The following is a 15,961-nucleotide window of genomic DNA, read 5'->3' as shown; positions in this document are numbered from 1 at the left end:
AGAACAATGCATATAGAGAATGCCAAAGTTATTAAATTTTAATAAATACATGTATAGAATCTCATTGTATTATAAACTACCACCCAAAACAATCTAAGGTATTGCTCATTAGATTGCTCACTTCAATATTTTTTTAACTGGAAAAAGGTATATTAATACAACAGAACTCAAGATGTTCACACTAAGCAATGAAATTACCTTTGGCTTGGCAAGTCAGATGAAAATACTTGTCACACTGAAAATTTCTCTACGGGGAACTTCAACAGGTTTGACTTTAATATTTATCTTAGAATCAGACTTACATGTCAGGATCAGTCATAACTGAATAATCTTCAAATTCTTAAGGTTTCTTAACAGTCTTCATACTGGGATTTAAAATTTGTAATACTAAATCCAGTTTAGTTTACTTTCAATATATAAATACTTAAAAATTCAGGTCAGAACTAACTGTTGGAAATCACTCTTTCCATATGTCTATTGAGATTAAAAAGTAGTTACTCTTGAATCTGAACTATTAATGAATCTCACTGAAGAGTTCATCTTCATATGAGATTTTATAAACTTTAACGTAGATGTTTAAACAAAAACTGCTTTCTAGTGGCACTGTTAATCTCTTCTCTGGCATTTTCTGACAGTAAGACAAAAATAAACATATAAAACTTGAGGTTCAACTGGCTTCTCCACTGACTTAAAATAAAATTATTTATTAATTAAATAAAAAAAAATTTCCAAAACGTGTTAGTATCTACAATACATAACTACACTGATTTAACCCTTACTGAAAGGGTGTGACTACAACCTAATCTGTATACCTGAGGTGAAGTAAAGAGTTGTGCGAAATAGAGAACAGAAAATTTAAACTTCTTAATGATTTCTCACAGCAGGGATATGGAATCAAAATAAATACATGTTTGTTTCTTCCACTGTGTATAGTTTGTTCTCATTCTTGTACTAGTATTTCAGGAACAGCAAATAATAATATCACACAAAATTGAGATCAATATATGAGCTGGAAGTAATTCATAATGTGTTTAAAGAGCACTGCATCATGAAAAAGAGGTTCACACATGAAAAAAAGTTAGTACATTATTTTGTGATAAAAAACAGTAATATTAATATTAACAATAATATTAATATTCATTTCATATTTTTAAAATGTGGCAAATCAAACAATCAGAGAAGAAAAAAATTCAGAAAGAGGAAGTTCCATTGGCATACTCCGATCTGGATTGAAATATCATTAACTCCCAGATGTTCCCCAGCATGGCAGCTGGTGTGGGGTCAGTAGCTCTGACCGAGGAAGCTGTGACCGGTCTGGAGAGATGGTCCCGAGAGAGATCGTCTTCCCGGGGCCCGGTGTCTTCCCTCAGCTGCTGGCTGGAGGGCCCGTGCAGAGGCTGTCAGCTCTTTAGTGATTGTCAGCTCGTGATTTCAGCTCAGCTCTGCAGGGCAGCCTCCAAGCCAGACCAGGGAGAGAGAGACGAGAGGCTCGTGTGTAGCTGTTCCACACGAGGCAGCTTTATTAGTCAGGCGAAGAGGGGCTAGGGACGAGCATCTCTCTCCCCCTCGCAGGGACAGGGGGCTGGCTTTATAGGGATACAGGGGGTGGGTGTCAGAAGGTAAAGGCCAATGGGCTACAAAGGATCTGCATAGGGTCTCCCAGAGGATTCGGGGTTTGTCTTCTTCTCCCCGTACCTGCGAAGTAGCTGCCTTTCCAGGGGAGTTCTGCTGGGAGATTGAGCAACCTCCTTATCTCAGCAGACCTCCCTCCAGGGCGGAGGGAGCCTACCCCACACGCCAGGTCTTGAAGAGAGATAATTTATTTTTCATTTTTTTTCCCTTTCTGGGGAAATAGAAGTTATACCATGGTACAATGCTCCATACTGAAGAACACAGGAATTGGCCTGCCTAGCAAGGATGCAATTAGTCCTTTGCTATGAAGACATTCTGGGAAAACTTGTGAAAACACGTCTAGTCTTTCAGAAAAATACAATTTTTTCATTCTGCCAAGGACCCTGCAAAGTTACCCTAGGTAAATGAATATAAAATGTCTATATAGTAATTTTGCGAATGATATGCATTATCAATACTGGTATGCAAACACTATATAACATGAGAATACTTTCATTATAAAATTAGCTAATTTAACTGAGAGTTGTCCATTTCAAAATTATTCATCACCAACCTTCAATCCGAGCATTGCTCCTGAATCTCTAGGCACACTTCCATCTTTTAGTCGTTTATTTAACAAAATCCGACCAATGAGACGATCTCCATCTTTGGATGGTTGCCAAGTTACTGGATGCTATCATATGGTGTTAATGGAAAATACAGTGAATAGTATTTTAATGAAAAATATTTCAGTAATACTTTTCATTTCTTGATATATTTTAAAAATCCTATGGAAGTATTATGATTACACTAATATTTAATGTAATAAAATGACAGAAAACTGTAATGGAAAATATTTATTTGAACATATCCTTCATCACAATGGACGTCTAATATTTAATAACATTATCTATTTTACTTAATCCAATTTGTAAATATCTTGAATTGACAGATACAGACAACTACACATAGTTATCTACACACAATGAGAATCACACCTGAGTACTGAGAAAAATATCGCTAAAAGTCTAGTGTAAGAGTAATACTGGAAAAGAAGTTTAACTCAAACTGCAAATTTGAAATAAGAAATGTCTTATTTTTCCACTACTTCAAACACGTCAATTCTTATCCAAGACCAAAAAATATTTTCAGTGTTTTACTTTCTCTCAGTAGTAGTAGATTAAAATTTAAAAATACAATTAAAAGGTCTATCCATTACTTCATTTGAATATTCTGTTTCTTTCTTGGAATAATTAATTCACATATGAAGCACAGTTACAGTGAGCATTATTATTCCATTACTATACATGTGCACACTTATACTTGTCTATTGGCCTAATTAATAAATTTTTAAGATTTTCTTTTGTGTAATCATAGCACTTTTTCACAGAAAAATATTATTTCATGCTCTATTTCTTGCAAAATTAGCAGGCACAGATAAATCTGCTCCCATTACAACTAATAACTCTAAAAAGATTTATTATAATCTCCACCAAACAGAAAGCAAAAATAAAAAATACCAAAGCAGATGGCAAAGCCTTTAATTCTGCACAGTACTGCACAAAATTGCATGGCAACAAAACAAATGAACAACCATGACAGTGAAAGGGAAAAAAGAAAAACAACTTTTCTGTGCAGAGAGACCCAATTTTCTCCCTTTTTCACCTGGGGTTTGAACTATTAATTTAACTTCAGCCCCAGGAGTTTGGAAATAGTAAATCAAATAAGCCAATTGGTAGAATCCTTATTGTTAATTACTTTATTCTTTAAGGTAATATCATGATATGCTGATTTGCAACCATAAGAACATTCCTTTATGCCTCTCAATTTTTTTTCTTATGCTGCCAAACAGTAAAAGCTGCAAGCATGCAAAGACTTTTCATTTGTTTTTCTTTTCTGCACCTTAAGAAATGCTATATTGTCTCTAGAAAGACCCTATCTTTTATTTTATGCATTATTTTAATGAGTGACAGAGAGCAAACAAAGACCAAATGAGCAGGTTAAAATGCAGGCTCCATAATCTCAGTACCTTCTCACTATGGCTATGTTCCTCGTTTAGAGTTGTGCTACTACACGTATCTACCCCAGAGTCTTTTATCTGAGGCTCAGACCATTCCAAGTCCTCTTCCAAAGAGTGGCCACCAAAGCACACCATTTTCTTTTGCCTCTCGGATAAGGTGTTAGAATCCGACAAAACTGCCTGCTCACTAGTTTTTCTTTTTCCCCTTTGACTGTCCCCTATAGGTGTGGGATAAAAAAAGGATACAAAAAAGAAAACATGCAAAGGTGTAAATAAAACCAAGGAAATGTAAAATGATAAAGGAAACTAAGTGGTAAGGCTCCACATGTCTCACCAAAGACATTGGGGATGCCTCACTGCTATGCCAAGACGTATGGTCCAACCAGTTGTAATCCATGTCTCCTGTGAGAATCAGACAGACAAGATAGCGCAGAAAAGGAAAGGTGAAAGAAAGGACAAACAAAGATAAGTAAAATTGTAAAGACTTCTGATTATCCTATCTGATTCATAACCTCTGCCAGCAGGACTTGCAAAGGGCTTCCAAGAAAAAGTTCAGGCTCCAACAACAGAGTATATGGAATATGAAAAACAGTGAGGAAGGAGATACATTTGTGTGTGTCTATATTTGCATAAAATTACGTACAGTGTAAAACATCATTGTGCCAGGTTTATTAACCGTCCCTACAAAATTATTTACAGTAAATTAAATGAAAAGGCAAATTGTATTTCTAACAGAATATCCAGAAGGGAAAGCATTTAAATACAGAATGTCTTAAGGAACTTATTTCTTTGCTTCTCTAACACAAATTAATATTTTTTCTAATCACGTCAATAAAATACTTAAAACAATGGCACTCTATATTCGCTTTGCATTAGATGATGTTTTAAGGAAGGTTAAATGAAAAAAAATTCTAGAAACTATATTTAGAATAAAAAGCATATTAACTTTGATTTGTCTCCTGGTTAAATACAAGGACAAATTCTAGTAAGTACAGGTACCCCACAACTGGGAGTGTGTAGGGTTTTGATAAAACATATAAATATTTCATACAGTCAGAATTTAACCTCCATGGAAGACATGTGGTAGAAAGAAAAGTTTGAGAAACAGTTTTAAAGAAGAGATCTAAATTAATGCTGCTGTCCAAAGAATTTGGGAATGACTCATGTATTTTATTAAAACATTGTCTTTTATGTATGTACTTTAAACACTAAATTATGCCCACACATTCTGCACTATTACGTTTCTCTCTTTTTTTTCCCCTCACCATTGTTGCTACACGTTACGTGAAAAGTATTTTGTTACTGCATGCTACATAATATTTTTACATTACTATCTTCAGGAAACAAATGTTTCATTTTCTATCAAATTTGACCAAACTAAAGCAAAGTAGTTCTGGGTTTTTAAATACAGACCTCAAAAAACATTTTTCTATTTCTGTTACTTCAGACCCTGCTTTAACATTGCTCAACATATTCCTCTGGAACTACATCAGTAGGGTGGTGAAATGTAACTAATAAGTCTTAGCACTGTCTTAACACTTGTCTAGAAAACTTTACAGAGAGGATGTGAAGATACGGCCTTATAAAACTACAAGAAACTAAGAGATGCTTTAGAAAAGTAAAACAGTCTCCTTGGAGAGGTATCACAGAATTAACTAGGTTGGAAAAGCCCTTTGAAATCATCAAGTCCAACCTAGTATATTGTATATGTACAATGAAAAATATAATCTTTTTCCACTCGTTTCCTCCTAATATAGAGACCTGCACATGCTACATGGGAAAAAAAATCGTCTCATTTTCATTTCAAAGAAGTAAATAGTCAAAATACAAAGGCTTTGGTTCAAAAAGATACTTTGAACTTATTCCCTTACACATTGTAGAAATATGTTAGCATATTAAATAGCCTTTTCTTTCACAAAAACAGTGTTAAAGTAACTTCATAAAGTTATTTTGAAGCCTTAATTCATTCATATTTTCTAAATAATAAATAAGCTGTAAATCTATTAACTATGTTTCTTGACTCTTGAAAGGAAGATAACATTTAAAAATTGGAAATTCTTACCAAAACTGCTTTGCCATGAATGTTAACATCTTGCCTGTATTACAGATAAAAGTGTGGCTATCCTGCTAAAGGAGAAAGAAATACACTTTTGAAAACTAGTAACATTTTGCTAAAGGTACTTCTGCAATGGAATTTCCAGTGCTACTTCTGCCGCCAGACATTGTTTCAAGGGGTACTGTGTGAAATCATCAGTGAGCTCATGAAGATCTAGCCCTTACTCATAAATATACGTTTAGAGATATCCAGAAGACAGAAAGAGTTCCTGCCTACATATTGCCTGTTTAACAAATTCCCTGGGGCCTTTCAGCACTGGTCCCAGGCTCATCTGTTGGTGTAGCTGGTTTCCACTTATTCCAAGTCCTCTAACCCATGTATTACTGTATGGTGCATCCACAAATTGTCTGTGTCCAAGACTAGATTCGGTTATTTTGCAAAAATAGTTACTCTTCATCAAATGATAATCCCTGGAACTAAACCTGCACAGAACACTTGCAAAATTGAGCCTGTTACCTAATCAAAGAACTCCCTCTTCTTGCTCTACCATTTTCCCTTCTCCTTTTCAAACAAGATGTAGAAGGCTGACTTTCTTTTTATTTGTTTCCCACAGTAACTACTAATTAATTGGCATTTATAAAATGAAAATTAGATTAAAATAACCAAGAACTCCATCCAAACACTGTTTTGGTTTTACCTGTGTAGAATAGGTAGTTATATGTTTCCAAAAATTATCATATAAATTAGAAATTGTAAAGCCATTGTAGATCTTATAGATTTTGCCCTTAACACTGCATTACGTGATCTAAATGACAGGCATAAATACTATGCAAGTTAATAAAAGGATGGCTGTCTGGAAGCCCTGTAGTGTATTACATTTCTGTGAGAGACACGTATGGCTCAGTATACCTACAACTTTTTGAGATAAAATGAATGGCTTGATAAAATCACTGGACATAAATTTTTCAGTGCAAGTTCTATAAATATTAAAATCTTGACTAGGTAAATTATTTTTTAAATCTTGTAAAACTAAAAGTAATATACGTAAGGCACATAGGTTTTTGCCTACAAGAAAAAAAATTATAAGTAAATAAACAAAAGAAAATAAGGTAAAGAAATAAAAGTTAAACCACGATATTTTGTAACAAAGACACTGTAGTTTTAACTCTGAGTACCACAGAATGCATTTGCTGCTCTCTTAGAAATTTCTCTTCCACAATAGAAGATACTTTATTATTGATAATATATATATTTAGGGTATGCAGCAGAAATTACTCAGGGAGAAAATGTCACTCACAGATAAATTACATAAGCTATAATATCAAAACCACCATTCACGGAAAAAAGATCTAATATATTACTAATTATATTATACAATCTTAGCTTATGCCATTATAACAATATTCAAATGCCTTGCGAGTTCAGGAGTGCAGCTGGATATAAAAAGGACATATGCAAGGTCTGCTCTTATTAATGTCAGTGAGTTCTGTGTGTATATGGAAAGCTGTGCATACATCAGTAACCCAGCCTTTCTGTAGAAACAAGGTTAAGCTGAAGCCTTTGTAACCTTACTGGTGTTCAGTGTGTTTTGCTTATTTTACTCAGACAAAACCAAACAGGAAGAGGAAAAGATCTTTTTCTTCCACGGTCAGGAACCCCCAGCAATGGGAACTTCCAGTAGCAATGGGAACTTCAAATGTCAGAGTATATTTTAGAAGACTTTTGGTCAGTTTCTGTTTCCCTGATATTTTAATGCTTGATTATGTAGGTTTTTGTTTCCTATAATGGGTTTGCCACACATAAATATGGTAATTGAATATCTTTTATAAAGCATTAAGAATTTTGTAGCTAACCTACAAGGTGCATGTTTACTCTTTTTTGAGTGTTGTTTAAGTTCATCGTCAAATCCAAAACCATTAATCTTCCAAACAGGTTAGATATAAAGCACTCAATTTAATTGGCTATTCTACTCATACAGGGTAATTTGGATGCTCTGAAGTGCCCAAAATCTTCACAAAGGATATAGGCATAACCCAGGCCCTTTCTAAACCAAGACCTCTCTAAACTGTCAAATGTTTCCCTTAGTGAATTAAAAACATAATCTTTGAACCAAATAAACCAAAACCTTGTCCTCAAATTCAAATCTCAATGCCAAAAAGGACAGGTCATATAACTTTAAATTCTTCAGGCTGAGGAGACTACCTGATTACATAGTGTATACTGAGCACATACTTCTGACTACTTGAGCCAATAATGGTACTTATATATCATTACTCAAAACTGTGAACAATTTAACCTTGCAATTAAGTGAGTATATTCACCCTCCAAGCTAACTTCCAGCATAAGGGTACAGTGAGTCGAACACATCCTGTGTGTCTTCATCCTTCTCCTAACTGCACAACTCCCAGTGCAGCCCTGTACCAGAAGGCCTCTGGAGCAGAGTAAAAAGTGAGCTACAGCTATTGAAGAGCTTCCATTCCAGAAGGTTACTTTCTGTGTTTGCAATACTATCCATCTAGACTGCCACACAGTGGGTGACTCCAAAGGGGAGCTACACAGCTGAAATTGCCTGCAGGTGATTATATGAGTGCTTAAACAATTTGTCAGCTCTGGACACATCAGGGACATTCCAGCTTTTGGTGCAGGAACAAATGTAAAGTTGCCTGTCACACAGTTGATTGTAAAGCACAGAAATATTTTTCAACACAGTCACTGATGCAGTTTGAGCACTGATTACAAAAAGAAGCGCCTTCTTGCAGGTCTTACAGTAGGCTTTGAAACTTCCTACCATGCATTTCAACATTTCTTGTTAGGAAATAATTATTCCTCTGGATTTGGCAACTTTTAACCTGTAACAACCTAGGAAAATGTCTGAAGGATCTGGTCCTACCAAAGCAAAAAAAGAGAAGCTGTTCTGTATGTAAAGGATATGAAATACATTTTGACTTTTAATATGTACAGAGAAATGCAGCAATTAGGAAAAAAAATGTATAAATCTTCATTAGTGAATAGCAAAGTGCTGCATTCCATGAGGTGCGTGAGTGAAAACCTGGGGGAGGCAGGAGGAGGTAACAGTGCATACCCATGTGGAAAGAATGATGACACTGACAGCATACAAGCATTGAATAGAGATGCTGCTATCAAAAAAATGTCTCTGGACCCCATGGATTAGTCTTTGAGAACTTAGAAATATCCTGAATTCCTCTGTTATTTTTATTTAAGGGATACTGTCTGGGGGAAAATCTTACTAAAATTGAAGACCCTGGTTTACCCCCAAAAACTGTGTAGCCATGCTTTGAACTACTACAAGGACTGATTAAAAGAAAAGATATTACTCTTGATGTAAAAGCTTATCTAATGTAAAGGGGAAAGGGTTTCAGCATGTCTGTTTCATTCTGGCTCTCCTTCTGAAACTGAGACTTAGGATCACTATTAATAGAAGAATAGTTACTGAAAGTATTTTTTAATTTATGTTTTGCTGCAAGGATTTAAATTGCAGGAAAGACTTTCTTCAAAGTTACATTTTCTAGAACAAAATTATGCTCAGTCTGTTAGTCACATATATTTTGATAAATGTCTTTCCTTGGAATAAATTGAAAGAAAGCATATCAATATGGCAAATACATTTAGTCACAGCTCACTGCACAAACTAGAGGACCTTATACACTTACAATCATGTCTCTCATATGACACCTGAAGTGTGACCCTATATGTCACACCACAACCTCTATCATATGATCCAGTACACAGACTCACACTCTGGATCAACAAGTCAATGGACAGGTACTCTTTAGTTACGAGAAACAGTCAGAAATTTTATACTGTCCCAGTCTACCACTGCCAGTTTGTCTTCTTATTAGGATTCAATTTTTTCAGATTTGCACACCTTTGTTATATACTTCCTGCCCCTTTAATAAGATCAGGGAAAACTAGAACTAATTCAGCATAATATCCTACGGATTTCTCTCTTGCTTGATTGTCTTTAACATTTTATCTTAGGAAGATGTTTACTCCAAATTACACTTTTGACCCTACTTGTAGCATTTTCACTTTTTCCCTTCTTCCTTCTTTTGTTACGAAATTTAGAGCCTGTGCCTGAAAAAGGAAGTTCTTTTGGCATAATAAAAAGGAAAACACACACTGGAAAGTTTCAATAAGACAGTATTTTTGGATCATGCCCAGCAGCAAGTAATCAAAAGCAATTTTTTACTCTTTTATTATTATTTTTAAAAGATGCCTATTTTCATTTTCTTCCCTTTTCACATCCACAAAGACCCCATATGTGTTCATGGGCTGACCTCACACATCTTCCCTGATTGTCTGTTTTAACCATGCATGTTATAACCATAACCATGTTATAACCATCCCTTCACCTTAGGGCTGCAACTGACATGTTGATCACAAGTTCTTCACCATCTCAGGCCTGCAACAAGTATCAGCAACATCAGCTTGCCAATACCTGAATGAGGGACTCATATAAAGAGGAAACAATGCAGCAGAGAAAAAAACCTTTTAATCCTATTAAAGAATCCCATATCTGGCCCTCATTTCCACAGCTTGGTGTTATTTAATGCTGTGATAATGTTCTCACCAACTAAAACCAAATAGCTCATTTACATGTTCTCAATGAGCACACCCTTTTTCACAGACTAGTCTCCTGAAAGTTAAGTTCTTGTATATAATGCACAGAGGAATTAACTGGTATCTAGAAGGTGAGAAAAAACCCTGTATTTCCTGAATCAATGAAATCCTGAATCAGAAAAATGAGTCATCTTGGAAAACAACTGCTAAGGAAGCACAGAAGATCCAATGGTTCTGTGATGTATTGGAGTTCCTGCACAACTGGGAACCAAACTGCAAATGTACAAGAAATTCCTTCCTCAGAGTTTGAAACCAGTCCAAGCAAATTCAACTGTTTTGCTGCCAATGGGAAGGCAACAGTAAAACCTGACAAGCCAGTTGGAAACAAGCCTTATAGCCCCCTGGAAGTGAAGACAGTTCATAATTGGAGCACTATGAAAATTTGTGAGAAACAGCTGCAAAGTTTAGGAAACAGGTTTGGGGTTTTGTGTGCTCTCAGTACCTATTTCCATTAGACTTTTCTTTTTATTACCATTTTATATACACTCACCAAAGAAGGCTTGGTTAAACTGAAGAAATAAGTAGCTTCAGGAAAACTCTATTTAGCATTAGTAGACATATTTGCTTACGCAATTCACTTTGTGCTGGCTTACCCTATACTCAGCCTTCCAGAGATATACACTCTTTCTACATCCTGAAGTTGTAACTTTGCCAAAATGACTGTCAGAGTAGCTCCAACAAGGCTGCCTGGCATCTCCAAGTCTCAGGGCCATAGGACGTGATACGTATGTACTGAATCCTAAATGTGACCCTATTTCTATTTGGACAGACATAAGCTCTCTACCTTTGACAGGCAGTGTATAACCAGGTGCATTTTAATTCCTTTTAGTAATGGACATCTGTTGACAGGGAGCCTATAATAATGTTTTCCATTTGCATTGTTCCTTCTAATACTTACTAACAACAGAAAAAAGAAACTAACAGAGAAAAACAAACAAAAAACCTCCCTTATATTGTGTACTTATTTACTTTCAAGCTTTACTGCTTTGATGTCAACACTAATTATTACAGAAAATAACCCTAAGCTACTTTGAATCACTATATCTTAATTAATAAGTAAGCTTCAAGTTTGCATAGTGAAGACAACAGGAGACCAAGAAAGACAGCAAAGGAATGGATTCTTCATGAGGCATGCTGTCAAATTCACAAATAAGGACATGGACTTAACATGTCAGTTGTACTCATGACACAGCTGTACTAATTTCATCAAGGGAACTATCAGCCATAAGTAAAGCTGAAACAGTGAGCATGTCAGGAAGGAAAGTCTTCTTAGCTTAGCTTTAAAGAGACATATTTATTCATAACAGTTTCCTATCTTTTATCCCCAATGCTATGTAGAGCTAATCCTAATGAAAGGAGACATTACTAACATAGACATGGCTCCTATCATAGGCATGTCATTATCTAGAATCAATTTCCATCATCAGCCCAGCAGCCACCCATATATCATGACTGAAGATCAGCCAGTTGTTTCATTGATCACATCTTTTTCCTCTCTTTCCACTGCTTCCAGTCAAGATCACTGACATCTTGCTACCAAAAAGTGGTATTAAGAATTACTCATTTTGTGATTTTCAGTATGAGATAACCAATATACAAATAATATATCTATTTATCTAATAGAATTCATCAACAACAACAACAATAATAAATTTAAAATACAAAAACATTTAAATTTTTGAAGTGAAACAGTCTTATAAAATATTCAAGCCAATATCTAAGTTCCAGATACTTGCTGCCTTTTTCTGTTCAGTTACTAGATTTTGTTTGGGATGGGAAGATATCCTCCACTTTTACCCTCGGACATGGTTGTTATCCTATAAGGACAGATGAAGGGAAGGTGTAATGCAAAAAAGGTCAATATTTTTAAGCATAGTATTACCAATAATTTCTCTCAGTGGGTACTGGAGAAGACTCTAAATTCACTCTAAATGTCTTGATCGCTGATAAGGATATGCACATTTCAGAATAGAAATAAAAATAACCTTTAAAAAATCCTCTGTATTACATGCTTGAACAACTAGTATTTGAATAGTAAATCACCATTCAGAAGTTAAGCTGATTTATTTTCTTGTCTGTAATTCTCAGTTGACATTATGCAAAAAGATATTGGCAAATTTCAAAATTCTACCTAACAATCAAGAGGGAAGTACAACTACTGTGGTAAATGTTACCTTTTGAAACTATGTGTAACAAAAAAACACAGCATTTCTTTACAAGTCATAGCAGGGTTTTTTTCTTTAAACCTGACCTAACACTTCACACATGGAGTACAAATGACTTTATGGTTGTCTAAACAAGTATAACTTTTAACCTGCTACCTTCTCAACTATAACTTTTAACCTGCTACCTACTAAACTGCAGGAGACACAACATACATTCACTTTACTTTTAAAATTATTTTCTTTAAGAAACAAGAGCTTAAGAAACAAGTAAGTCCAAAGTATCATCCATCCCTGGCAGCACACCTGCCATAAATGATCTATAAATATGCAGTACATCTGCTGATTCAGTAAGCTGTAATGGCAGCAAAAAAAAACCAGTGCAAGAGGCTTTTACATCACCTTGACACTGCAATAAAAGCCTTTGTAAACTAGTAATTGGATCATTAATTACTGATCTCCCCTTTAGCAGTCATGATGAAGAAAGTAATTTGGTATATGTAAAAACACCTATTGTTTTAGAGTTTGGTTACACGTTATTTTTGTCAAATCACTTTCTTTGAAGGAAATTAATTACCTCTTTAAAGAGGAACAGAAAACTTGAAAATGAAACTCCAGTGGATCCCAGAAGTAAAAATCATAATGAATTGTCCAATTTAGTTTCATACCTTCTGTGCACAGGCTTGACAGTGTGATACTGTATAATCAAATTAGTTCAGAGCAATGACCTGTTATACCTGGGTTACAGCTTAAAGAACAGATGTGCAAAAATAAAATACCAATGACTGTGGTTGTTTTTTAAGACACTTCATCACCATCAAGGTTATTTTGCTCATGTATACACGTTTATACATACATGCAGGAAAACTCCCATGCACCTTACATTAAGAGGAAGGCTAGGTTGCAAAATTAAGTATTCAGAAGGTAAGGGTGGTATAAGACTTAGCTTGTCATGAAGCATTAATTTAGTCCCTATACAAATATATTTACATGTAATATTTCATAATACTATGGTAAAGGCCCCCATCCCCACAATCATCTTCTGTGCACAGAAAGAAAGGTGTAACTTAAAAAAGTTAATTAAAAAATAATATAGTCAATATCATTGTTTCTTCAGTTAATGACTTCTTTCACTAGTTACTGAATGTAATCTAAATGCAGATCTAAATGCAAAATTCTTTGTCTCCTGAGAGCTCTGGTGCTGTGAGCAAGTTCTCCAGGAGTCAGGGTTGAATTCAAGGAATTGTTTCTTTGTGGACCATCTACATAATGAAATGAACAGGATGCTACAATTACCCTCTTAAAATGAGCTGCTGACATACAGACATACCATCAAATACTGTGAAATGTTCCAAACAATTAGTGCCAAACTTGAGAAATACAGGGCTTGATTTTTCTTTAATATTTTCTAGGATTTTAGTTCTGCCTTTTCCTAGCTCTATTATACCCATTCTTAGAAAATGGCAAGAATTTACAAAAATCTACTCACCAAATAAGCAGTAAATTTTATTACATGATTAAAACAAACAAACAAAAAAAATTCATCTTCCCAACATCCATCCAAGGCTGCTCATGTCCATGTATGCTGGATGTAAAATTCCTTTGAACAGAACTTCCTTAAGAATGTTCTTCAAAGAAAAACAATATGGTTAAAAACATGTTGTGGAGATACAAGGTTAAGATTGTTAAAGTAATAAATAGAGAGACAGAGATGTAATTTGCATTTTAAATTAACTTTGAATCCTAAAGAAAAAAAGTAGATTTCTTAATTGTAATTTGCACTGTCTTAATTATTTCAGAAGAATGTGGAACAGTGGAAGAAGTCTCCACAGAAGAATAGTGGATGTTAGCTCTGTAATTATTTCATTTCACTGAATACATAAAGAAGCACATTGCTCAGGGAGCTTTCCACAGTCAACAAGAACTACACTCATAATTATAGCCTTCATGGTAGCTGAAGCTGTAATAAAAATTACATAAGGGATTTAATCTCAGTCTCTTGTTTTTGTATGATCACAATTACTCAAAAATATATCTCCTGAGGCTAAATATTTCCAGAATGAGTTTAAGTAAAAGGTCAGTATTTTCCACTACTTTTCAAGGAAAATTCCCTCACATGCTCTACTTGTTCATGTTTAAATTTCTGGAAAGTTGTGATAAGAGGAGAAAAAAAAGCCGCAATACTTAATGCTTGCAAAACCATCAGGGAATTCCACCTCATAAATTTGGCCAGGCCCTACATCTCATTGCACAAAGCAGTCCTTCAGACAATGTAACTTGTGTGGCTCACAGCAAAAGAGTTTTTCAGAAGCAAACAAATTATGTAGCAGAGCCTGGACCACCCTTCTCTTCTCCAGGCAGAAGAGCTATATTCACAGAATAGAATGTGCATAATTGTGATGTAAACACAGAGACTATACTGCTCCAAGAGAGGTCAGTAACTTACTCTTGTTACAAATGCATTAAGGACAACAAAGCAATGTGCTTCAAAAAGACACCAATTGACTTCAGGTAGCATTGTGTACAAATAACACTTGTAGTACAGCCATTTTCAAACCATCCCCTCCCTTGCTTCAGTTGCTCATTTCCTTAGGTGTGCACCTTAGTTGACAATATAATTTATCCAGATTAACACAATTCTTCAAATGAGAGGTTTTTTACATTTGTCTTGTGACTCTCAACTTCAGTTTTATTTTCAGAAAAACTGCTATTGTACTATCCTGCCTAAAGAAGACTAACAGAAAATGCACCATGTCATCTCCATGATCTGTCCAAAGACTTATGCACTTCACTCATGAACTGCTTATTCATCTCTATGCAGTATGAAGCTGAAAGTCCTGGGTGAGGAAACATAGCAAGAAGTATGAAAATTACATGCAAACAGTTTTGGTTGATTGTTTGGGATTTTTTTTAATTTTAAATTAAAGAAGCTGCCTCTTCTCATTATGCGTTCTCGATATCTCTGTCCAGGACTCAGACGTCAAAAAAATAGATGTGGGATCCAGCTGGCACAGGTGTCAACACAATGACCTTAACAGATATGGCCAACTGATTTGTAAACAACAGAAGGATCATTCCCTGATTTAAATCTGGCAGTGAACACTTGGAAATGCACCCATTAGTCCCTTGGAAGACTGCTCAGCAAAACACTTTTCTTTCCTGCCTGTGTCTGCTCAGCACAGACAAAATAGCATAGAACATCTTTGCTGTACTGTAAGAACTGCAGTCCTTGTCAGAGTGAAGGCTTTATAAAAATGCAAAGCACGAATAAGCTATAATAAATTTATTATGATTAGACTATTGTATTACCTGAATCTGACATTTTTTAAAAAGTCTGTGATAATATTTTACATATTTTACAGAGAATAGAAATTTTAACCTCAGTATTCTTCTGTTGCTGTTTATTATTATGAAAGTAAATTTGGACTATTCATATCTATCAGAAGAAAATAAAATCAGATTCAAATGAAA

The 15,961-nt window shown here is 35.0% G+C and overlaps 1 protein-coding gene across 49 annotated transcripts in view; it reads right to left on the bottom strand.

The window, feature by feature from the left end:
- Positions 1-15,961, bottom strand: part of RIMS2 (regulating synaptic membrane exocytosis 2) — a 467,470-nt gene that overhangs the window by 222,058 nt on the left and 229,451 nt on the right. For 25 of the 49 annotated variants that reach the window (XM_032130815.1, XM_032130832.1, XM_032131204.1 and 22 more), the window contains 2 exons: positions 3,966-4,033; positions 2,186-2,305 (listed from right to left, as the gene is read on the bottom strand). In XM_032130815.1, the coding sequence (XP_031986706.1) occupies positions 2,186-2,305; positions 3,966-4,033 (188 nt within the window). Of the gene's footprint in view, positions 1-2,185; positions 2,306-3,640; positions 3,850-3,965; positions 4,034-15,961 lie in introns of all 49 variants that reach the window. The other 24 variants (XM_032131090.1, XM_032131097.1, XM_032131106.1 and 21 more) reach the window with 1 other exon arrangement.

The sequence above is a fragment of the Corvus moneduloides genome, chromosome 1 (assembly GCF_009650955.1).
Source record: "Corvus moneduloides isolate bCorMon1 chromosome 1, bCorMon1.pri, whole genome shotgun sequence".
NCBI classification, from domain to species: Eukaryota; Metazoa; Chordata; class Aves; order Passeriformes; family Corvidae; genus Corvus; species Corvus moneduloides.
This window is presented reverse-complemented; position numbering and strand designations above follow the sequence as displayed.